Here is a 26,886-nt window from a genome sequence, read left to right on the forward strand (position 1 = left end):
TGCATCTAGCATATTTACAGCTTGAAATCACATTTGTTAATAGAATGTTCTTGTGGATCTTTTTCAATGGGTTTCTCCTGATACCCAATCTTGTGGTTGCCTATAGCACTGATGAGTGCTACTATAAAATCAAGGAAGACTTTCACCAAGAAGGCGATGTGGTGATTGGTGTATTTTTCCCTCTTCATATATACTACACAGGCATGAAATTTTCACATGCATATCTGCCACACTATTTGAAAGACTTCCTCATGCAGTAAGTATCATTATCCATGTATTCTGTTGAATTCATATTTCCTATTACATGGTGATGTATGGATTCAAACTTCTATTTTCCCTGTATTTTTCATCATGACAACCTGTCTTATATTTACCAATCTATTTTATTGCAAGTTCCTGTTCACATCATTTTTGTTCATAACACAAGAAGAGGTTGTGAGAAAAATTATATTGGTTTTGTTTGTTTTCAAACTTGATGTTTGTAATATTGTGAGTTGAATTTGCTATGTATTTACTGCCAAAAGGTATTGCAAGTTTTCTATGTTATATCATCCTCAGTAAGGATTGTTTTTTTCCAAGTTTGACCTAGTATTTAAGGGCATTCTACAAGAGCAGCTGTGCTCCTGTGAGAAAGGTTGATACCACTGAAAGCTATATATTCTGAGTGCATGATATGATGCTAGAGTGTAAAGACCTGCCTGTATAGATACCATTGATTCTGGATCAGAGATATCAGATTTAGAATTTGGGCATACTACTTTACTTTCAAATGACTCTGCCTGTGTTGGAGTGTCATATTATATCCTTTGCCTTCTAATTATTTCCTATCACACATGTTTACCATTTACCTATTTGATCATGAATTTCTATTTTTTTTCAAATTCTCATTTAATTGTTCATATGAAACATTGACTGGGATGGTGGTCACATAGGGCTGTGTCTTATGTCAGAAACAATATTAAACAATATGTGAGATGGAGGATACTATTATTATTATAAAAAGTTATGATGAGAATCTCCTACAAAATATTTCCTATCAACTACTTCCCCCTACATCCCCTTTCTCCAATTCACTCCACCTTAATTTCCCTTCAGAAAGGAGCAGGCGTCTAAGAGACAACATCCAAACATGACCAAAACACACACACACACACACACACACACACACACAAAGACAAGAAATAAAGATCTCATATTAAGACTGGAACAGGAAACCCTATAAGAATAAAAGTTTGCTGAGAGCAGGGAAAAGAGTCAGTGACATAACTTCTCTGATGGTTAAGCATCCCAGATAAATACAAAACTGACAGCTATAACATATACTCTGAGGACCTGGTGGCAATCCATGAAGGTCCCTTGATTTCAGCTTTAGAACCTATGCCCCAATATGAGCACTACTCATATTGATACAGCGGTCCATATTACCTTGGTTTCCCCCATGCTATCTGCCTCTACTAAGATTTCTGCCTCTTTCTCAATGTGTTTCGCTGAGCTCTGAGAAGAGGGATTTGATACAGACCTCCAAATCAGCGTCCTCACATAAGTTTTTGATGTGGAACTTCCATCTGCCTCCAGTTAGCCTTACTGTTGACAATTGCACAATGAACTGATCTATGAGTAAAGCAAATAGAGCAAAATCATTTCAGTGATTTTTTTTCCAGTCCTGTTGGGCTCGATCCTAGGCTCAGTACTACCCATTGTTTCTGGCCATTCAGAGATATTGGTAATAAGCTTCCTCTTGTAGAAAGGACCTCAAGTTATACCAGTCATTGGTTGATACCTCCCACAAGATGTGCATGTTCTGCTCACCATTTCCCAACATAACTTGCACTCAGAACAGATTATAGATCAAAGATTTTGGGGCTGGTTGGTGTTTATGTTTACGTAGAATATGAAGGATTTTCCCTCACCAAAGAGATTATAACATAGAGGTTAAAGCTCCATGGAGGCAACATCTTGACTGCTTTATATTTAGTAAACCTTGTGGCTGTTGCCCTGATGTTTGATTTTGGAGAGTGATCCTCTCTCCTAGCATCACCCTGGGTTGTTTGGGAATCACAAGCAGATCAGTTGGGCCAACAATTCTACCACAAACATACTGACCTACCTCTGGAAGCTTTGCCTGGCTACAGAAGATGGCCTGGTCTTACTCCATATCATTTGTTACTAGAGATCCTCACTAGGGTCCTTCTCACTATTCCAGAAAGTTTCCACAGTAGTAGGCTTCTAACAATTCTCCCCAAATGTCTCTCCCTGCACTTACTCTCCATCCCTTTACTGCCACCTGAATCTTCCTGCTCCTATACCCACATGCCCCAAATAAGTTCTAATAATCCATTCTATTTCCCCTGTCCATGGAGATGCATATGCATGTATTCCTACCCTAGAAACCTTCTGTTTACCTAACCCCTCTTAGTCTATGAATTCTAGCTTGATTATTATTCATTCAACAACTAATAACAAATATGGTGAATACATATCATATTTGTATTTCTGAGTCTGGGCTACCTCATTCAACATGATTTGTTTCTAATTCCATACATTTGCCTTCAATATTCATGATGTTGTTTTTGAACACTTGAGTAGCAGTTTATTGTGTAAGTGTACCATATTTTTCCCTTTTTATTATTATTCTTTCTTGTTTTACATATTGATCCCAGTTCCTTCTCCCTCAATCTGTAACACAATATTTCCTCCATACTTTGGTTGAGGGACATCTGGTTGCTTCCAGTTTCTGACAATTTTTTTATTTATTTATTTTATATAACCAAGTCCATTTAAATGAAAACAAACATTTATAGACAATATTTGGGAATTTGGGCATCGTTCTTTCCAAACTACTTCCTGCTGGTAAGGGGCACTGTCATGGGGGATTCTAAAATGCAGCAGAAATCCTGGCTGTAGTCTGTAAGGCTGCTTTGTCCAGCTGTTTTGAATGTAGGATCACATGGTACTCTATTTCAGGTGGTCTGGCTTGATCAAACCACATTAGTCTGGAAAGAATCCACAGCTTTTCATTTTCTGTGGAAACAAAAATAGAAATCCTTTTCCCCAGTAACTTGTCCTTGAACTTAAATTTTGGGGTCATAGCATTTTTTATTTAATTTATTATTTTACATGTCAATCCCAGTTCCCTCTCCCTCCATCCTTCCCTCCCTTTTACCCTCTCTGCCCTCTCACATGCACTCTAAACACCCTCCCCTCCCATCCCCCACCCCAATTCCATGTGTAGGGGAATGCCATCCAGTTGGGGTCATTTAGATCTGACAGGTCATGTGAAGTAGGGACTAGGGCTTCTCTCCTGTCTCTAGGTTAAGGCAGTTATCCCTCCATGGGGGATGTGTTAGCAAGGTCCTTTTGTGCACCAGGGATACATCCTGGCTCCACTGTCTGAGGTCCCTTAGACTGCTCAGTCCATTTGGTCTTCTTGACTGTGTCCTTTACCTTACAGAAGCGTGTCAGTTTCAGGAGGTCCCATTTAATAATTGTCTACCTCAGTGTCTGTGATACTGATGTTATGTTCAGAAATTGGTCTCCTGTACCAATTCCTTCAAGGGTACCTCCCACTTTCACTTCTAAGAAGTTCGGTGTGGCTGAATTTATGTTCAGGTCTTTGATCCATTTAGACTTAAGTTTTGTGCATGGCAATACACATGGGTCTATCTGCGGTCTTCTACATAACAGCATCCAGTTGTGCAGCACCATATGTTGAAGATGCTTTCCTCCTTCCACTGTATAATTGTGGCTGTTTTGTCAAAAGTGAGGTGTTCATAGGAGTATGGCTTAATATCAGGAGTTTCTATCTGATTGTATTTGTTTATATGTCTATTTTTGTGCCAATACCAAGCTACTTTCAGGATTATACCTCTATAGTAGAGATAAAAGTCAGGCATGGCAATGCCTCCTAAAGTTTCTTTATTGTACATGGTTGTTTTGGCTATCCTGGGTCTTTTGTTTTTCCATATAAAGTTGATTATTATCCTTTCAAAGTCAGTGAAGAATTGTACTGGAATTTTGATTGGGATTGCATTGAAACTGTAGATTGCTTTTGGCAAGATTGCCATTTTTACTGTTTATCCTACTTATCCAAGAGCATGGGAAATCTTTCCATTTTCGGTTATCTCCTTTAATTTCTTTCTTTAAGGACGCAAAGTTCTTGCAATATTGGTCTTTTAGTTCTTTGGTTAAAATTACCCCAAGATATTTTATGTTCTTTTTTGTAGCTATTGTAAAGTGTGATTTTTTTTTTCTGATTTCTTTCTCAGTCCCTTTATCATCTATACAGTAGGGCTACTTTTTTTTTTTTTTTTTTAGTTAATCTTGAATCCTATCACATTGCTGAAGGAGTTTATCAGATCTAAGATTTCCCATTTCCCTGATAGTTGTTTGGGTCACTTATGGTAAATTATCATATCATCTGCAAATAGTGAAAGACTGAAATCTTCCTATTTGTATCCCCTTTATCTCCTTTTGTTGTCTTTTTGCTCTAGCTAGAACTTCAAGTACAATATTGAAGAGATATGGAGAGAGTGGACAGTCTCATCTTTTGATTTTGGCTGCTGGTTTACTGTACACTGCTATTGTTATGTTTAGGTATGTTCCTGTTGTCCCTGATCTCTCCAAGACTTTTGTCATGAAAGGGTGTTGAATTATGTCAAACGCTTTTTCATCATCTAGTGAGATGATCATATGCTTTTTCTTTGCCTGTTTGTTTATATGATAGTTCACATTGATATACTTTTGTATGTTGAACCATTCCTGCAACCCAGGGATGAAGCCTACAAAAAGTTCTGGAAGGAAAACTCCAACCCAAGGACGTTAACTTCACTCACAAAGACAGTGGTCCTTAGAGTGGGATAATTCAACACCCCACTCTAACCACTGGACACAACTATCAGACTGAAAGTTAACAATGAAACAAAAGAACTAACAGAAGGTATGTCCCAACTGGGTTTAATAGACATCTATAGAACATTCCATTCAAACACAAAAGAATATACCTTCTAGTGCCATCCTAGCAGTGAGAATGGTGTTTTGAATTCTCCCACTATGAGTGTGTGAGGTTTTATGTGAGCTTTGAGTTTTAGTAGTGTTTTTTTTTTTTTTTACAACTGTGGGTGCCTTTAGATTTGGGGCATAGATGTTCAGAATTGAGACTTTGTACTGATTGATTTCTCCTGTAATTAATGTGAAATGACCCTCAGATCTTCTGATTGATTTTGGTTTGAAGTCAAAATTGTGAAATATTAGGATAGCTTCATCTGCTTGCTTCTTGGGTCCTTTTGATTGGAAGATCTTTTCCAAACCCTTTACCCTGAAGTAGTGTCTGTTTTTGAAGCTTAGATTTGTTTTTTGAATGCAGCAGAAGAATGGATTCTGTCTTCCTATCATTCTGTTAGCCTGTGTCTTTTTACAGTCGAGTTAAGACCATTAATATTGAGGTAAAGTAAGGACCACTGATTGTTAATTCGTGTCTGCTTTAGATTTGTTGTTGGTGGTGGTATTGTGAATATATTTGCCCCATTTTTTCTTTTGTGTTCTGGTAAAGTGGAATTATCTATTTCCTTTGTCTTTGTGAGTGAAGTTAACTTCCTTGGGTTGGAGTTTTCCTTCCAGAACTTTTTGTAGGGCTGGATTCATGGATATATATTATGAAAATCTGGCTTTGTCATTGAATAACTTGTTTTCTCCATCTATAGTGATTGAGAGTTTTTCTGGGTATAGTAGCCTGAGCTGGCATCCAAAGACTCTTAGTATTTGTAGAACATCTGTCCAGGACCTTCTGGCCTTCAGAGTTTCCATGGTGATGTCAGGTATAATTTTTATAGTTCTGTCTTTGTATGTTACCTGGCCTTTTTCCTTCACTGCTCTAAATATTCTTTATTTATTCTGTATGTTAGGTGTTTTGATTATGTGGTGAGGGGACTTTTTCTTTTTGTTCCAGTTTTTTTTTTGTGGTGTGTGTGTGTGTGTGTGAGTGTGTGTGTGTGTGTGTGTGTGTGTGTGTGTGTGTGTGATCTGTATGCTTGTTGTACATTCATCAGATTGAGAAATTTTTCTTCAATGATTTTTGTTGAATATGTTTCAACAAATATGAATATGAAGAGCTGGGCTTCTTCACCATCTTCTATGCCTATTATTGTTGGGTTTGGTCTTTCAACAATGTCCCACTTTTCATGGGTGTTTTCTATTAAAGATTTGTTGAATTTAATATTTTCTTTGGTGGGTGAATCTATTTCTTCAAGTTTATTTAGCTCCTGAGATTCTCTCCTCAGTCCTTTGTATTCTGTTGGTTATGCTTGCATCTGTACTTACTGTTCATTTACCCAGTTTTTCTATTTCTAGCATTCCCTCAGTTTGTGTTTTTCTTTTATTGTCTCTATTTCAGTTTTCAGGTGTTGAACTGTTTGGATTTTTTCCTTCATCTGTTTGATTGTTTTTTCTTGGCTTCCCTTTGTCTCTTTAAGAGATCTCTTCATTTCTTGCATTTTGTGGGGGGGGCCTTGGTCTTTTCCTCTACTTCTTCCAAATTTTTGTTTGTTTTTCCTTCCATTACTTTTAGGGATTTTCTCATATCATCTTTCAGGGCTTCTATCATTTCTATGAAGTTATTTTTTAAGTAGTTCTCTTCTTCTGCTTCATCTGCTTTAGTGTGTTCAGTTCTAGTTGGTATAGAGTCCCTTGACTGGATGTCATTCTATAAATATGTTTCTCTTATTGTTTAATGAATAAAGCACTGTTGGCCAATAGGAAAGCAAAATAGGTGGGAGTAGGAGACAAGGAGGAGAGAGGAAGTAGTAGGGAGGAGATTCAAGATATAGGACAGGAAAAGCAGAATTCCAGGCCCTCTCTCCGGTAAGATAAGACCATGTGGAAATACTTAGATTAATAGAAATTGCTTAATATTTAAGACAAAGCTAGCCAATAAGAAATGCTAATAACAGGCCAACAACTTTATATCTAATACAGTATCTCTGTATCTTATTTGGGGCTGGGAAGGCAGTGGAACCAGACTGGCAGGAAAAACATACTCTTAACAAAATGGTGCCTTCAGTGTGGCTACTAAAAACTTTCACTTAAAACGTGACAAAAGCTTACAAAGCGGTTTTAGAAACAAAAGGACAGGTACAAGCAAGGCTTCTTGATAGCATCATTTTTCTCAGTTGGTCTCTGTTTTGCTAGAGACAGAGACTTGTGTGACACCTTTAAGGGAGATTTCCTGACTCAGCATAAGTGGGAAAAAAAACACTGCTTTTAAAGAGCTCTGCTAACAACTTAATGGTGTGTATGAGAACTGGCAATGGCAGTGATCACATCTCCAAGCTGGCAACATACTGCTGGATGGCAGCGTAGACTAAGGCAGTGAACACAGCTCTCAGTTCTGGCAGTAAAAGTACCTGCCACCATCTTGAATAAACTGTGGAGGCTAATACAGCTGTGGCTTTCATTTTAGCAATGTTGTTGTTTACCAGATAAAAGACTCATGGCCATAAAAAGATAAAGATTTAAATTAAAGACATATTCAGATTAAGAAAAACTTCTAAAGGTTTACACTGTGTTTTAAAATATACGTAGGCTTGAAAGAGAAAATGAAACAGGATATTATGGTTTAAAAAGGAATAATAAGAAAGAGTAGCTGAGTGTGGTGGCTCACGCCTTTAATTCCAGCACTTGGGAGACAGAGGCAAGCAGATCTCTGTGATTTCAAACTAAACCTGGTATACAGTTAATTCCAGGACAGATACAAGTTATATAGAGTAACCCTTTCTCAAAAAGTGAAAAAATAGAAGTAGAAGAAAGAGAGTAATAAAAAGTCATGTGAAGATGGAAAGCACAAAAAGATTCTGGATACTGTATGCTATTCTATTGTCTTTAAATTGTTTGACTGCTGAGTAAATAGCAACAACTGTTAAAACAAATTTATATATTTTAAACATGCTTTGACTTCAAAGTTTAAGTCCAAGGACAGGTTACTGGGGAAAAGGATTTCTATTTTTGTTTCACAGAAAATGAAAAGCTATGGATTCCTTCCAGACTAACATGATTTGATCAAGCCAGACCCCCTGAAGCAGTGTTCCAGGTGATATAACATTCAAAACAGCTGGGGCAAGGCAGCCTTGCAGACCTCTGCAGCCAGAATTTCTGCTTTTTTTTTAGGATCCCCATGATAGCACCCCTTACCAGTAAGAAGCAGTTTGGAAAGAATTATGCCCTAATTCCCAAGTATTGTTTATAAATGTTTGTTTTCATTTCATTGGAGTTGGTTATAAATGTTGATGACCACAACCAATTTCTTTTTAAAGATAAAAAGGGGATTATGGTATAGATATGAATACTGTGTTTTGGAATGGATTTCCATTTATTGATACAAATTTAAGGTCAATTTTGTGATATGTATATTTCTCCTCTTGTATAGGTATTGTGTTTATATAGCTCATTTAAAATGTAATGTATAATTTAGCACAGATTATAGATAGTTACCTATGATAGTCAAAACTTAGAGTTAAGTTAATTAGGTTTTCAAGATGTATTTGAGATAAATAGGCATTATTCAAACCTTTCAAAGACCTGTTACAGAATATGACATTTAAAATGATTTGGGGTTTTTATTAACGGTGAGACATAACTGCTCCTGGAAACACCATTGCATCAGAAAGATATATGGACCTTGAAGAAACGCATTATGGAGTTTGTTTTCAATATGGCAAGACTAGCCATTTAGGAAAGATACTGCTCTTGTCTGGACTGCTTGACTTTATGCTGTATAAACTGGACATGCAGGAACCACAGAAAGGTGACTGATGATTCAAGATGGACATTGCTACAGAGTTCCTGCTTCATGGAAGTGTCTGCCAGACAGTCTACAGGACACAGAAGAAAGTGCCTGACAAACTACCATTACAGATGGACAGTTTAAAGTTTCCTGCTTTGCTGAGGAGTCTGCCAGACACACTTTGGCCTATAGGATGAAGATGAAACATTACAGAAGAACTGTGGGTGACTGATCAAGCAGTGAGTTGTCTCTGTCATTTCTAGAGTTTTTATATTATCCATCTGTGGTCTTTGATGGAGTTGAAGACAGATAGTTATGGTTATAGTTTTCCTTAGTATTAAAGTTAAGTTACATATAAGACTTTAGACCTGGATGGCATTGCCCTACATGTGGAATTGGGGTAGGGGGATTGAAGGGGAGGGTGGTCAGGGTGCATGCGAGGGGACAAAGAGGGTAAGAGGGAAGGAGGAAGGGAGAGAGGGAGGGAGGGGGAACTGGGATCGACATGTAAAATAATAAATTAAAAAAAAAGACTAGACTCACAAGGATAGGATAGATGATAGAATATTTTTCTTTAAATCTTGCTAGATGTTAATGGACTGAACATTGTTAACTATGGTTCTTAATTGATAACTGTTTTCGTTTTATATACATTACTATGTTAAAGTTAAAACCCTTCTTTTTATTTTAGACAGAAGAGATGATGGGATATATCTTTCTGTAAATATGTTTCTCTTATTAGCTATTGAATAAAGCACTGTTGGACAATAGGAAAGCAAGATAGGTAGGACTAGGAAACAAGGAGGAGAGAAGCAGTAGTAGGAAGAAGATTCAAGATGTACGATGAGGAGAACAAAATGCCAGCCCCTCTCTCCAGTACGGTAAGAATACGTGGAAATACTTAGATTAATAGAAATGGCTTAATAGAAATAGCCAATAAGAAATGCTAATAAGAGGCCAACAGCCTTATATCTAATTCAGTGTCTCTGTGTATTATTTGGAACTGGAGAGGAGGTGGGACCAGACAAGCAGGAAAAACAGCGTGTAACAATCCCTAGATTCTGATGTTGTCATACTGGTCTTTCTATTGTTGGGTGTTTTCTTGTATTGCCATCTTTCCATTGCATCCTCCAGTGGATGAAGGTGTAGTCTGTTTCTCTCTCTCTCTACCATGCTCTCCCGATGGGTGTAGGTGGGACAGGAGTTCAATGTCTGTAATTCTGCATGATCCGAGCTCTCTTGGATGTCTCTCAAGCAGAGGCCACAGCAAGGCCAATGATGTGGGGAAGGCAGGTTCAGGATGGTCTCAAGCACTCAGTCAGAGGACAGTCAATGAGGCCCAAAGATCAGGTGAGTGCAGGCTCAAGATGGGCCCTCATGGATAGGAAGATTCAGTATTGCAGAGCTGAAACAGGAAGTTCCAAGGAGATGGAGGGTGTGTTGGACCTCTGCTCTCTGACCAATCATTCACCTTGAGCAGTGGAGGGCCAAGTATGAGGGGAAGGCAGGGTCTGGGTGATGTATTGTCAGGAGTACCAGGACTGAAACCCTCAGGCCAAGGTTATAGTGGGGAGTGAGATGCGGAACTATCCCAGGGAGTTCCCAGGAAAAGATGTGTGAAGATTCAGCCTGGTCTAGTTCCACACTCACCTCAGGCAGAAGGCAGGTGATGGGGCTCAAAGATTAGGTGAGTGCAGGCTCAAGGTGGTCCATCACGGAAAGATGGGTCCAGTATGCTCAGAGCTGACCCAGGAAGTTCCAAGAAGATGGAGAAGGTGTTGGACCCACACACTGCCCAATGCTCATTTCAACCAGTGGGCCCAGCAGGGCCAAGGATGAGGGTGTACATTCCAATTTTTACATCTTCCAATGTGTCCCATATTTTGTGTATAATTTGTACTCCTTTTCATTGAATTTTAGAAAGCCTTTCATTTCTTTTTCCTGTCTTAACCTATTTTTTATCTTTAGAGAAATGTTCAGTATCCATCAGTTAATAAGTGTTCTGTTTTCTTTTTTTAATTTTATTTTTTTATTTTTATTTTACGTATCAATCCCAGTTCCCCTTCCCTTCCTCCCTCCCTTCCTCCCTTCCTCCCTCCCACTTTTCCTCTATCCCACCCTCACTTTCACCCAGATAACTCTCCCCTCCCATCCCCTCCCCCATTCCACATGTAGGGTGATTCCCTCCAGGAGGGATCATCTAAATCTGTCAAGTCATTTGGAGTAGAGACTAGGCCCTCCCTACTTAACCCTCTAGGTTAAGGCTGAGCTGAACTAGAATCCAGATGCAGAGAGGGAGGACAAGACCAGGTTGCAGAAACACATAGAGACAGCTGACCTGAACAAGGAGGAGCTAATGGGCCCCCAGACTGATAGCTGGGAATCCAGCATGGGACTGACTCAGAACCCCTGAACATGGGTCTCAGCTAGAAGAACTGAACAGTCTAAGGGACCTCATACAGTGGAACCAGGATGTATTCCTGGTGTACAAAAGGACTTTGCGGGCACATTCCCCATGGATGGATACTGCTTTAACCTAATCAATTTTAATTCATGATGGTTAGATAGGGCTCATTGAGTTGTTCACTTTTCTAATATCTATTGAGACTTGCTTTGTGTCTGAATATGGGGACAATTTTAGAGCGAGTTTGTGAGGCGCTGAGAAAAAAAACCACATTCTTTTGTGGTTGGATAAAATGTTCTGTAAAGAAAATGAAAAGCTGTGGATTCCTTCCAGACTAATGTGGTTTGATCAAGCCAGACCGCCTGAAACAGAGTACCAGGTGATTCTACATTCAAAACAGCTGGACAAAGCAGCCTTGCAGACTACAGCCAGGATTTCTGCATCTTCTTAGAATCCCCCATGACAGCACCCCTTGCCAGCAGGAAGTAGTTTGGAAAGACCGATGCCCAAATTCCCAAATATTGTCTATAAATGTTTGTTTTCATTTAAATGGACTTGGTTATATAATATATATATATATATATATATATTATATATATAATGTTCTGTAAATATCTGTTAGGTCCATTCAGTTCCTAACATCTGCTGTTCTATCATTTCACTGTTCAGTTTATGTCTCGATGACTTTTAGTTTAGTGATACTGGGGTATTGAAGTGTCCCATTATGGGTGTATGAGGGTCAATAGGTGAATTTCTATGGAGTAGTTTTTCTTTTACAAAAGTGGAGGATATTGTTTTGGGGCTATGGATACTAAGACTTGAAAATAATTCTTGCAGTTTTCTTTTGATGTGTGTGTAGTGTCTGACATCTCTTTTGATTAAATTAATTTGAAGTATATTTCAATAGATATTAAAATGACCACACTCTACCTATTTTAGACCCTTCACCTTGAAATAATATTGACTTTGATGTTCAGGTATGTTTCAACAGTAGCAGAATGTTGTTGTTGGTGGTGGTGGTGTTTGAGATGTTGGTGGGATGTGGGTGTGTGTATGTGTGTGTGTGGTGGGTTCTTTTCTGAATTATTTTTATAGTGTGATATTATTATTTACTGTAGTGAAAGCAATGGATGTTGCAAGCCTCCTTGGATTACAGGTTTCATTCTAGCACATGCCATATGATGAGATCATTATATATGAAAATATATGTGTGTGTATTTAATTTGAACTTACATGGCATATAATAATTTCCATGTATGATGACTGAAATTGTGCTGGGTATAATAATCTGGTATCAGTAGTCTCTTGGATTATGCAAGACACCTGTCATAATTCTTTAATTTTTGAGAGTCCTCGTTTGTGAAAAAGCTATAATTCTAAAAGGTTTCCCTTTATATTTTACTTCTTTTTTTTCTGGAAAATTCTAATATTCTTTCATTGTCCCATATAGTTCTTGTTTTATTGTGTCACAATGGAACTTTCTTTGCTCATCCCATCTGTTTGGTGTTCTCTAAACTTATTGTACATTTTTTAGGATTCTTCTTGTTTCCTAGGTTAAAAAATGTCCTTATATGACTTTGTTGAATATATATGCTCTGCCTGTCAGCTGGGATTCTTCTTCCCCTATCCTTGTATTACTTAGGTTTAGTCTTTTTATAGTGTCCCAGATTACCTTGATGTAACACTTTTCTTTAGGCTGATTTTTCCATTTCTTCTATTGTATCTTCAAAGCCATAGCTTCTCTCTCTCTCTCTCTCTCTCTCTCTCTCTCTCTCTCTCTCTCTCTCTCTCTTTCTCTCTCTCTCTCAGCTTCTCCCTTTTATCTCTTCTATTTGGTTGGTGAAGCCTGTCTTTGTATTTACTATTTTCATTCTTAAATTTTTCATAGGCAGATTTCCCTCAGTGTGGGTTGTCTTCATTGCTTCTATTTCCCTTTTCAGGTATTGAACAATTCTACTTGTTTACTTCAACTGGTTTTTCTTAGCTTTCTTTAAGGAATTTATGGATTGCTCCAATTGTTTCATTGCCTGGACTTTTAAAGCAATTTAAAGAATTCTTCTTTAAAGACAACTCTCATCTTCATACAATTAGTTTTAAGATCTTTTTTCTTGTGCTTCGACTGTGCTGGAATGTTCAGGGCCTGCTGTAGCATGGTAACTTGTTTCTGGTTTAAGCAGAAACTATTGTCAGTTGTGTTCTTACCCTGGTGTCTATGCATCTGGAGTTTGGCTGTTTATACTTCCAGGCCCTGATTTCTGTTTTTCTCTTATTTAAGTTGGTATTTTCTTTATTGGTTTCTGTTTTATCTCTGTATTCTCAGAGTGTGTGTTTGGTATGTGATTCCTGTTTTAATTGTCTATTCACCTGTGAGTTTGTGGGGAGTACTTGCTGGTATTTGCAGCTAGTGATGAGTAGACTGAGTGGGTATGGTCTCTGGGATCATTCTTCTCAAACTCTTAGTTATAGGAATAGATGTGTCCAACCAATTGCTGCATTTGCCTCCAGTAACAATTCAGACATTTGTCTATTGATATCTGATGTGAATAACAAAACATTGGATTATTCATTGTTAATTTGTGTATTTACTGCAATCAAATAAGTAAACAATGATATCTCTACTGGTGTGTAATGGGAATTATGTGATGCTGGAAATACTTGGAAAACAATACAATCATTTTGAGATTTCTAAGCTTTCCTACTAATGTGTCTGTGAATTCTGCTACCATTACCAGTCTACTGACTTTATTGTACATGATCAGGTCTGAAAACTGTCAAAGGAGAAAATTAATGTTACACCTATAGAGCCAATACTCTCCTGTGCAACTATATACCAAGCATCACTTATATCTCTTAACTATTACAGTTGTATAAGGATAATTAATCTCCTTCTTAGTGCATATATCCATCATAAAGAAAATAATAATGTTTTTCCAATATTGTAAATAATATTTAGGTAATTCTTAGTGAGTTTTATGTAACATATCACAATCTCTCTAATTTCCAAAATTCCCCAACTATTCCAAATTCTCCCTCCTACTCCACAACCAACTTAATGTTCTCTTTTTTTGTGTTAAACCAATTATATTACAGCTGATTTCCTGGTCCTCTGGTTCTTAATATTTTTCTTCTCTTCCAAAATATTCTTTGAGCCTTAGGTGTAGGTGTTATATAGTAAATGCATTAATAGGAAGCACAAATTTTATCTATTAGTGACATCATATAATGGTCTATGTAGCTGCATAAAGTTACTTCTTTGATACAAGTTGATAATAAAACTCATATGTGGATATAATTTTAAGTATTTAAAATGCAGTTATAGGTTATACTAGTTTAGTAAATTGGCAGAAATTGGATCTCCTCTTGACTTTATGGCCTCACCAGACAAAGGAAACTGTCAAAATACAACTTTCCATGCTTGCAATTCTTCCTCTCTAGGAGCTTTTAAACACAATTAGTAAACTATAGGTTTTCCAAGGCTATAAATGATGTAAATGCACCTACCAGAATATCTTGTCATGTTTCTCTTTTAGTGGATTATTTGCCTTACAATTGGATAAGACTGTTGCTTGCATTTCTACATAGGAAGTTTGCATAGCTCTTTGTGTAACTATTAAAGGTACTCCTCTGGGAAGAGGTTCCAGGACAAATAGATATTGGATCATCCACATCCTCATTCTGAAGGGTGTAGTGTCTTTAGCAACTAGGCATTCCCTTGTTTTTCTGAAGGTCACTAAGGGCCGTGGTGGTAGGCTCTTTTGGGGGAATGGTGTGTCTTTAACACCCCTATAACTACCAACTAAAATGGAGGTTCTCCATGCCTGTGTCTTGTGTGTTAGGTTTCTTAAAACAATCTTTTCTGAATTGGAAACTTTGACATTAAGATAATGGATGTGTAAAAAGCAAAAGGCTTCAGATACTAATGAGACCACCTGATCAGACACTCAGAAACTATATGAGAGTATATGTAATTCAGGGATCATGTGCTGTAATGGGGAAAAATATACTAGAAACCCTTGGATGTATTTATTGGGGTGAGAACTCTAAAATGAGTCTTTTGATAGAACTTGGAAATCTATGACTGCTGCTGAAGGTTATACTTTGTCTTACAAACATAGTATTTAAAATTCTTGTACTTAAACACACATAGTAAGATATTTATGCACACAAGTAACAAAATATTATAAAATCAAACTAAATAATATTTTCAAAGTAAAACTGTATCTCTAGAGGTATTCCATTAATTTTGGACCTATTAAATAGGGTATTTTCTTTGGAAATTGATAGACTTAATCATAGCAAATGGGCCACCAATTGCTCACCAATATCAGTGAGGCAATGCAGGTGTTGTTGTTTGTGAGTATCTTTGTTGATATCTATAGAGAATTGCTAGTGTATAAAATATAGAAACATATATAAAGACATGACTCTTGGAACTTTCAAAATTGAGAGACCCACTTATAAAAACTTACACTAACAAGATAATATGCTGTTCTGAATTGCAGTCAGTTGAATATATAGATTAACTATGGATTTTAAGTAAACACTAAAATTTGAACTAGAAAAGATATTGAATGAGATCTGTAGATACCCATAGTCTCTGCAGTCTTGAGTATTTTCATGTTATCTATGCAGGTATAATTTTAGAAACTACCAGTTTCTTCTGGCTCTAGTCTTTGCTGTTGAAGAGATCAACAAGAATCCATACCTTCTACCAAACATATCTCTGGGGTTTGATTTCTATAATGTCCCATACAATGATATTCAAATTCTTATGAATGCTGCTATTTGGCTCACAGGGCTGAGCAATCCCCTCTCTAATTACAACTGTAAAAAGGAGAACAAGGCAGCTGCTGTGCTCACAGGAACATCATGGACAACATCTGCCCACATAGGGACACTCCTGCAACTCTACAAATTCCCACAGGTGGGTTATAGTGTGAAATAAGAGAGCTAGATCCCTGTAGAGGAACTTTCAAGTGTCTTTGAAAGAAAACAATAAGATACTTTATTTGTACATCTATAAAGCGCAGTTGTCCAGACGCTTGGAGATTAACCCATATTTATTTGGTTTAGAACATAAAAAAATAATATGATAGCACTGCAGACTGATAGCTGAAAACCAGCATTGGACTGACCAGACCCCCTCAACATGGGTCTCAGTTATAAGGCCTGGGAAGTCTATGGGTCCTCACAGTGGAACCAAGATGGATTCCTGGTGCACAAACGGACTTTGGGAGCACATTCCCCATCTAGGGATACTCCCTTAGCCTAGAGGCATGAGGGAGGGTCTAAACCCTACTCCAAAGGACTTGACAGATTTTGATGACCCCCTACTGGAAAGCCTCACAATACCTTTGCAGAGAGTGGGGAACTGGATGTGGGCGAGTCAGGGCACATGAGAGGATGGGAGGGAAAGGGAACTTGCATCAATATGTAAAATAAGAAAAAATAATTTTAAAAAGGATATGATAGACCAGACAAGATGTGATATTAAATCTGGAAGATGTGTCAGTAATTTACTGGAAATCTCAGTCAGATATATTTGTCATTAAATTCAAGGTGAACATAATTTCAAACTGACTAATGTCACTTGTTTTTTACTGCGATTATCTTTAATGCCAGTGTTCATACCCTTGTTTCCTATCCTGTGTTCTTTTCAGATTACTTTTGGGCCTTTTGATCCTATATTGAGCAACCAAGGACAGTTTTCTTCATTGTACCAGATGTCTCCCAAAGACACATTTCTGTCCCATGCCATTGTCTCTTTGATGGTTCATTTCCACTGGACCTGGGTTGGTCTGCTCCTCCCTGATGACCACAGAGGGACAAATATTCTGTCAGATTTAAGAGAAAAGTTTCAGAGTAGTAGAGTATGCATGGCTTTTGTAGAAATGATCCCAGGCACCTGGAATTCATTTTCCAATAAATTTTGGAAAAATCTGGAAAAGATACGAGAATCACTGGCCAATGTAATCATTATTTATGGTGACACTGATTCTCTTCAAGGATTAATGCGAAATCTAGGGCAACAGTATTTTACACAGAAGGTCTGGGTTATGAATTCTCAATGGGATGCAACAAACCACGCTGAATATTTTATGCTAGACTCTTTCCATGGGAGTTTCATTTTTGAACACCACTATGAAGAAATGATTGAGTTCACCAATTTTATTAGAAGAGTTAATCCATATAAATACCCAGAAGACAATTACCTTCCCAAATTGTGGCATTTGTTCTTTAAGTGCCGATTTTCTGAGCTTGATTGTCAACTTTTAGAGATATGCCAACCCAATGCTTCCTTGGAATTCTTGCCTAGACACATTTTTAATACAGCCATGAATGAAGAGAGCTTCAATATATATAAAGCTGTGTATGCTGTGGCCAAAAGTCTTCATGAGATGAGTCTTCAACAAGTACAATTACAGCCACATGCAAATGGGATGACAATGGTGTTTTTCCCTTGGCAGGTAAAGTCCCTTCCATTGCACTGGAACACCAGCAATGTGAAAATTTGAGGATTCACTAAGGCACAGATTTAGCTATTATGAATTTCATTATAAAGCACAGGAGAGTCTCTAAGTTTCCATGAATCAAATGATTAATCAACTTCTTTAAATTTATTTTGTTTAAATTAGAAACAATCTTATTTTACTTGTCAATCCCAGTTCCCTCTCACTCCCATCCTCCCATGCTCCCCACTGACATTCCCATCAGACCACCATCTACTACCCAAGGAGAGTGAAGCATTTCATGAGAGATTGTCAATATCTGTCATATAATTTGGGTCACAGACTAGGCCCTCTCCTCTTTAGTCTGAGATAGTTGCACTCCAATGGGAAATAGGCTCCCAGAGTCCATTGAATGCCCAGGTCTCCTAACTGTTACTCACCTACAAAGGGATCTGTTTTGGACCTATGCTGATTCCCCAGCTGTCTGGCTGGAGTTCATGAGTTCCCACCTGCTCGAGTCAGCTGTTTCTGTGGGTTTCCCCAACATGGACTTTACCCCTTTTCTGATCAATCCTCTGTCTCTGCAACTGGATTCTAGAATTTGGGTTCACTGCTTAGCAGTGGATATCTGCTTTTGCTTCCATCCACCACTGGATGAAGACTCTAGTATGGCATTTAACATAGTTATCAGTCTCATTTAAGGGAATGGTATTTAAGGTAGCCTATCCACTATTACTTAGATTCTTAGTAGGGGTCATCCTTGTGGATCATTGGACATTTCCCTAGTGCAATATTTCTGTTTAAACCTATAATGGCTCCCTGTATTAATTTTATTGCTCTCCTCTCTTCGTCTTACATCTCAATTTTCCTGATCCCTCAGGTTCTTCTCCGCCATCCTCATCAGTCCTCCTCCTCTTTCTCCTACAGCCTTCATCCCTTCCCCAAGCTCCCAATTTGTTTACGACTTCTTATGCCTTTTCCACTTCTCCAAGGGAACATGGATTTCTCCCTTACAGTCTTCCTTGTATCCTAGCTTCTCTGAAGGTTTCATCTATTAGTTGGTAATCATTTGCTTTATGCTAAAACCCATATATGAATGTGTACATACCATGTACACAGAAAGACTGGGTTACCTCACTTAGGATGGTTTCTTCTAGTTCCATCCATTTGCCATTGCATTTTAAGATTTCATTGTTTTTCCCACTGAGTAGTACTCCACTGTGTAAATGTAACACCTTTCTTTATCCATTCTTTGACTTAGGGGCATCTATGTTGCTTCCAGGATCTAACATTTACAAATAATGCTCCTATGAACTTAGTTGAACAGATGACCTTGTTGAATGAATGTGCATCCTTTGAAATGCATAAAAATGGAATTTCCAGGTCCTGTGATAGATTCCCATTTTCCTGAGGAACTGCCATACTGTTATTCAAAATGGCTGCACAAGTTTGCACTCCCACCAGCAGTAGGAAGGTGTTCCCCTTTCTCCACATCCTCTCCAGCAAGAGCTGTCATTGGAATTTCTAATTTTAGCCATTCAGACAGGAAAAAAGATGGTATCTCAGAATTGTTTTGAGTTGGATTTCTTTGATGGATAAGGATGTTGAGCACTTTTGTAAGTGTCTTTTAGGTTCCTTTATATAGAATTCTCTAATTCTGTATACCACTTTTTAATTTTTTTTTTTTTTTTTTTTTTTTTTGGTGTTTTGGTGACTAGATTCTTCTGTTCTTTGAATATTTTGGAAATCAGTCCTCTGTGAGATGTGTGGTTGGTGAAGATCTCTTCCCATTCTGTGGGCTGCTGTTTTGTCTTTTCAACTGTATCCATTGCCTTTCAGAATCTTCTCAGTTTCAGGGGGTTCCATTTATTGATACTTGATCTCAATGACTATACTACTGTGTTAAGAGTAGGTTTTTCTGCCAGCCTGGTAAGGTCCCACTGCCACACCAGGCACAAATAACACACAGAGACTCTGTGTTAAATATAAATGCTGTTGGTCAGTTACTAGTTTCTTATCGGCTAGCTCTGTTTTAATTATTAACCTATTTCTATTAATTTAATTACTTCCACATGGTCTTATCTTACCAGAGAGAGGGCCCAGCGTTCTACTCTCTACATCTTCCGTTTTGAATCTCCTCCCTACTCCTTCCTCTTTCCTCCTAGTCTCCTAATTCCACCTATCTTGCTTTCCTATTGGCCAACAGTGTTTTATTCATTAACCAATAAGAGAAACATATTTACAAAATGACATCTCCCATCACTACTGCCTTTGTTTTCAGGAAGCAGTCTCCTACACCAACTAGTTCAAGGGTATCTCCCATTTTCTTTTGTAAGAAGTTTATTATGACTGCACTTATATTGAAGTCTTTGATCCATTTGGACCCATGTTTTGTGCATGGCAATAGATATAGTCTATCTGCAGTCTTCTACATGTCAGCATCCAGTTATGATAGTACCATTTGTTGAATATGTTTTTTTCCATTGTATAATTTCAGCTTCTGTGTAAAAAAAAGTCAGAGGTATGTAGGTGTGTTGATCAATATCAGGGCTTTCAGTTCAATTCCACTGGTATGCCTGTCTGTTTTTTGCCAATATCAAGCTGATTTCATTACTATAGCTCTATATTAGAGCTCTAAGTCCAGGATGGTGATGAATCTGGAAGTTCCTTTATTGTACAGGGTTGTTTTGGCCATCCTGTGTTTTTGGTTTTTCCATATATAGTTGAGTATTGTTCTTTGAAGGTCTGCAAAGAATTGTGCTGGTATTTTGATAGGGATAGCATTGAATAAATAGAATGCATTGGGTAAGATTACCATTTTTACTACGGTGATCCTACCTATCCAAGAGCATGGGAGATCTTTCCATTTTCTGGTATCACCTTTAATTTCTTCTTTTAAAGACTCATAGTTCAACATTCCCATTTTCAGTTATGTTCTTTTTTCTTTAAAAATTCAAAGTTCAACTTCTATGTGTAAATCTTGCTGAGGAATGTGGTGCAAGAGGGAAGGAGTAATTTTGATCAGTCAATATCTAGTTTTTAATCACTAATTATCTCACAATTGTCTCATGGGACATATTTTCCTAAGAAAAATTCAGAATCACTTTGTATATTTCTCAAAATCGTAATTGTGGGAGAAAGTACTTAAGAGAAGTAATAATACAGCTCATTACAACATTACATTAAACTCTAAATGAATGTTTTAGTCACCCTTTAGTTATCAGTTCCCTCATTATACACACTGAAATTCTGAATTTACTCCAAAATGAATTAGTTTGGCTACATTCTCAAGTTGATATTTGTCATATTCAGGATCTACTGATTCCTTTCTTGAGCTTGGTCCAAGTTTTTCTTGATGGTGACCACTCATTCAAAGGAAGACTGGAATTCTACTCACTTATGCTACCATTGATCAACAACACTGTTATTTTTTTATATCAGAGATTTACACCAAAGAGGAAAACTCAATGATGAAGTTCTTTTCTACTTCTTGGGTGCACTTTAACACAGTTCCTCCCTTTTTAGCTTCACCATTTCCTGAGGAAGATTATTGTGGAAGACAACACAAGTTTAGATTGGAAACAGAAATCAGATGCTGAGTATGACATTCTCAACTTTTGGAATTTTCCCAAGGGTCTTGGATTAAAGGTGAAAGTAGGAACGTTTTCCTCAAATACTGCCCAACATCAACAGTTGTCTTTACATGAGCAGATGATACAATGGCCAGAAAAATTTTCAGAGGTGTGTTGAATTTTAGCTCAATAATTTCAACTTACTATGATACCAAGAATATATTTCTCGTTGTTGTAATCTGTTGTTTTTCACACTCAAGGTCTATCACTATTAAATTACTTATAGGAAATAAAAAAAAAGCCACTATTAATAGTTTGTCTTCTCATTCCTTGATTCTGATGAATGGAAATATTTCACTTTAATTATGAATGTTAATGTTTGTGTATGGATGACTTCTTGTCATCTAAACACAAATTTGGGACATCTGTTAGGAGGAATTCTCAATACCTAAAACTTCTCATGGTCAGTGTCTTGCTGAAAACATATGCTCAGTGACTGGCATTCTATGTAATACTTACACTTTGTAGTTTTGATGAAACATGACCAAACATAATTTGAAATAGCTCATTACCATTTATGGTTCAGGTGGTAGAAGAATGTGTAGTAGTAATGAGGCATAATATCAAGTCACAGCCATGGAGCAAGGAGTAGCAATCTAAGAGGAAATGTCTTCACAAGTAGTAGCAAAAGGAAATTGGGATTGAAGGAATATTTATAAATGTTTTAAAGGCACATCAATGGCCTAATTCCTTCAGCAAGTCTGTATCTAATACATTAATACAATTAATGACACCAATGGGAAAATAAACATTTAAATATCCATGACTGAGGGACATTGATTTTTATTCAAACCACCACATAGTGTCTAGCATAATTCATCCATTTTCTGAAAACACTTGCTAAAATTATAATAATGGTGATAATCTCTTCATCAATCTGTAAACACATTGGCCTTTTTAATGGACTTAGCCATTAAAACCATATTCTTTGTTTATAAGAATAATAGTAAGAATTACTTGTACAATATACACAATCTTACATATCCAGGTTTCTTATGCAATTTTAAGCCTTTGAAAACCTGTCCTTTGTTCTTCCCAGATTCCTCCTTCTGTTTGCAATGAGAGATGTGGACCTGGATTCAGGAAAGTTGCCCTGGAGGGCAAGGCTGTCTGCTGCTATGATTGCACTTCTTGTCCAGACAATGAGATTTCCAATGAGACAGGTAAATGTGGGCTTACAGAGACGTTCTTTAAATTTATATCAGAATTCTTTGAGGAAAGCATCTTGCTCTGTGTTGTTTTTGTCAAGGAAACTTTTAATGACTTTCTATTGTCTTACATGTTACAGTTCTCTTTAAATTGTTCATGTTGTCTTGTTTTTAGTATGTGGTATGTATTAAGAAATTTGTCCATTTCCATTAGTTTTGTTCTATTTAGTAGAGTACATGTTTTTGAAGTTTGTCCTAATATTTCTCTTTATCCCTTGGATTCTGTTGTTATAACTGTTTTTTGTTTCTCATTTTGAATACTTGGATATTCTCTGTTTTTCTGCCTTTTGATTAGTTTGAAGCAGGGTTAGTCTATCTTGTTGATTTACTTAAAGAACTAACACTTTGTTTAATTGTTTATGTTTTCTTTTGTTTTTTATTGATTTCAGCCTTGAGTTGTTTTTGTTTGTTTGTTTATGTGTGTTTGTTTGTTTGGTTTTGCTTTTTTATGGGGATTGTTTTTTCTTTCCTTGGGGTGTTTCTTTCCTCCTGGGTGTGTTTGCTTATTTTTTTTACAGATTTCTGGTGTGCTATTAAGACACTTGTGTGAGTTATCTCCAAATTCTTTTTCCATTCTTTTAGTGTTATAAACTTTCCTCGGAGTACTGCCTTTATTATGTCTCTAAAGTTCATGGTGGGTTCATTTTCATTGCTTAAAGGAACATTCTAATTTTGTTATTTTTAAGTTCTCTTTTATTTGTTCCTTAGCCCAGTTAAGAGTTTTTCCATTTCATTAGTTTTTAGATTTTCTGTACTTTGTGTTGTTGAACTCCAACTGTGATGCAATAAGATACTAGTGGTTGCTTCAATAGTTGGTCGGTTATTCCAGGTTTTTGTATGTATTAACATTTACTTTATGATGAGTATGTGGCCCTTTGTGTTCCAGTCCTTGGCATTTACTTCTAGGAGGTTATCTGTTGCCTGTGTTATGATGGTTGTAACTGACTTCCTTTGCTTGGAATTTTCCTTCTAGTACATTCTGTAGGGCAGGATTTGTAGATTGCATTTTTAAAATCACAATTTGTCATGAACATTCTTTTCTCTATATATTGTTGAAAGTTTTGCTGGCTTTCCTGGTCTATTAGTGGTTGTAAAATGTCTGTCCTTCTGGTTTATATATTCACTACTGAGAAGTCAGGTGTAACTTTAATAGGTCTACCTTTATATATAACTTGGCCCTTTTCCTTTACAGACCTTAAACATTTTTATTTTTTATATTAATGTATTTTTTATTTTTATTTTACATATCACAGTTACCTCTCCCTCCCTCCCTCTTTCCCTCTTTCTGACCCTCTCATGCCCCCCAACCACCCTCCCCTCCCATCCATCCCCACTCCACATGTAGGGTGATGCCCTCCAGGAGGGGTCATCTAAATCTGTCAAGTCATTTGAAGTAGGGACTAGGACTTCTCTCCTGTCTCTAGGTTAAGGGAGTATCTCTCTATGGGGGATGTGCCCCCAAAGTCCTTTTGTGCATCAGAAATACATCCTGGTTCCACTGCCCGAGGTCCCTTAGACTGCTCATGCCTTCTAGCTGAGACCCACGTTCAGGGGGTCTGAGTCAGTCCCATGCTGGATTCCCAGCTATCAGTCTCCTTGTTCTGGTCAGCTGTCTCTATGTATTTCTGCAGCCTGGTCTTGTCCTCCCTCTCTGCATCTGGATTCTAATTCGGCTGTGTTTAGTTATGGGTGTTTGCTTCTGTTTCCAACGGGTACTTGCAGTGAGATAGTTCTGTGGCACTGACCACGCCCATTGGGGGGTGGAGCCATGGGTGGAGTTACCTGTGGAAGGAGGTCGGAGGGTAGGGTTGAATTTCCTGGTGTTCATCTGTCTAGGTTGTAAGTTATTTCTCCCTGAATAAACATCTATTCGGCCTATTTGTTTATCCTGATCCTTATTTAACCGCGTTATCTGGTGTCAGAAGCGGATTTACCTGGGTTTCGCCCAGGTGGCAGAAGCCGTCCCCCCTTCCCCCCCTCCCCCACCTTCCCCAACGGGCAGGGTTTAACCAGGTGGACTCACCACAGCTTTGGGACATTTGCCTCTTCCTTACTGCAAAGGAGATCTTTGCCGCTAAAGCAGACCTGAGAAGGCATTTACCGCTTAACATTTTTTGCTTATTTGTTTATCGTGTGTTTCTATTTCCACAATCCCAGTTTATGCTTTATTTATTGTTTCTATAACTTTTGTCAATGATCAAAATATTTACTTAAGCTATTTGTGTTTTGTTTTCTTTCTATACTTTATTTAGTGTATTTATTGATTTCTCCCAATTTTCATTTGTCTTTTTCTCAACATCTTTAAGGAAATTTTCATTTACTCCTTAAGATCCTTAAATTATTAATGTTGAAATTTTAAGTGAATTTTATTGTGTTTCACATTGGTTGGAAAATTCAGTTTTGCTGCTATTGGATCATTGAGGTCTGTTGATGCTACATTGCAATTTTATTTTTGTGTATACACTTTCATGGACATTTATTCATCTTTGCTTCCAGCTGATATGGCTTTGTGTCTGTGAAGTCTGCTGTTTTTTCCAACAATGTGGATTGTTCCTATGCCTAATGTACTCTGCTGGGGTTATGGGAAATGACTGATTATGGGGAGTCTTTTTGGGTGTTTGGGGTTATGTGGATCAGTGGTTATTGGAGAGACACTATCCATTGGATTGCATGGGTGGAGGCACCTCCTGGAGGCAGGTATATCACCTGCGTGCAAGCTTGTGGTGACTCAGGAGTTCAGTATCTAAGATAAAGTAAAATCTTTGACATAAAAATATGACACATACAGCTCAATGTGCATGTATGTTAAATTCACAAATTTTCAAGAAAAGAGTACTTTAAAACCTGCCTTTTGAAGACCTAAATTTATTTTGATATTCCCAGTCTGTGGTCAATCATACTTTCCACCAAACATGATTTTTAAAAAATTCACCAGAGTACTTATTTCTTTGTCTCAAAGAAAAACAGGAAGGTTACTTAGGTAATGAGCAGAAAATAGGAAAAATAATTAAAACAGGTATCAAATCATCATAGACTCACATTGACATCTTTCATTCCAGATGTGGATCAGTGTATGAAGTGTCCAGAAAATCATTTTGCCAACAGAGGGAAGAACCACTGTCTCCAGAAAGCTGTCAGTTTTCTAGCTCATGAAGACCCCCTAGGGATGATTCTCACCTGTATAGCCCTGTGCTTCTCTGCACTCACAGTTGTGGTTCTTGGCGTCTTTGTAAAGCACAAAGATACTCCCATTGTGAAGGCAAACAACCGGTCCCTCAGTTACATCTTGCTGATTGCACTCACCATCTGTTTCCTCTGTTCTTTGCTCTTCATTGGCCGTCCCAACACTGTTACCTGTATCCTGCAGCAGACCACATTTGGAGGTGCATTCACTGTGGTTCTTGCCACTGTCTTGGCCAAAGCTATTACTGTGGTCATTGCCTTCAGGATCACATTTCCAGGGAGAGTGGTGAGGTGGTTAATAATATCAAGAGCCCCAAACTTCATCATCCCCTTTTGTTCCATCATCCAACTTATTCTCTGTTGCATATGGCTAGGAATCTCCCCACCCTACATTGACCAAGATGCTCATGCTGAATATGGGCATGTCATCATTGTGTGCAACAAGGGCTCAGCTATTGCTTTCCATTGTGTTCTGGGATATCTCTGCTCCTTGGCACTAGGAAGTTACATCATGGCCTTCTTGTCCAGAAATCTGCCTGACACATTCAATGAAGCAAAATTCTTGTCATTCAGCATGCTGGTGTTCTTCTGTGTTTGGGTCACATTCCTCCCAGTCTACCACAGCACAAAGGGGAAGGTCATGGTGGCTATGGAAGTCTTCTCTATCTTGGCTTCTAGTGCAGCAATTCTTGGCTTCATCTTTGCCCCAAAGTGCTACATTATCTTGTTAAAACCAGATAAAAACTCTCTTCAATATATGAGGGAGAGAAACCACCCCAGAAGAAATAAGTCTCTCAAAACCTAGTTTAAAAATACATTTTCTTCTTCTCTTAAATATTAATTCCAAATATTAAGTCCAATATACAGCATGCTCATTTTGTAATATAAAATTATTATATTGTAATTAGAAATCACTGTGCATCTGCTTAAGGGGTATCTAGGATTTAGTAAGATGTGATGGAGGAAAATTCTTTGAGGAATATAGGATATGATAGATCCAGTTGGAGTCCTTTGGAAGCTGGCCACCAATCACTTCCTGTTTCACACTGCCTGAAATAGTTGTCACCACTCAAGAGAGAGCAATCACCCACTCTCCTTCCTCGTAAGAGATCAAGTATTTGTTCTAAAAGTCCAAAGGTCATGGCAAAAACTAATATCCACTACATATTATGTATTTGGTTCTAAGAGCTATTATTTCTTCATCTAACTGTATGAAATTCTCCTTGAAAAAGAGCCA

The 26,886-nt window shown here is 37.6% G+C and overlaps 1 protein-coding gene across 1 annotated transcript; it reads left to right on the top strand.

The window, feature by feature from the left end:
- The first annotated feature begins 44 nt into the window (after nt 1-44).
- Nucleotides 45-26,454, top strand: LOC127239081 (vomeronasal type-2 receptor 116). The gene is made up of 6 exons (XM_051207874.1): nt 45-256; nt 15,810-16,101; nt 16,838-17,644; nt 21,152-21,367; nt 22,298-22,421; nt 25,526-26,454. The coding sequence occupies exons 1-6, from the start codon at nt 45-47 to the stop codon at nt 26,452-26,454; spliced, it is 2,580 nt and encodes an 859-aa protein (XP_051063831.1).
- The last annotated feature ends 432 nt before the right edge of the window (nt 26,455-26,886 follow it).

The sequence above is a fragment of the Phodopus roborovskii genome, unplaced genomic scaffold (genome assembly GCF_943737965.1).
Source record: "Phodopus roborovskii unplaced genomic scaffold, PHOROB, whole genome shotgun sequence".
NCBI lineage: Eukaryota > Metazoa > Chordata > Mammalia > Rodentia > Cricetidae > Phodopus > Phodopus roborovskii.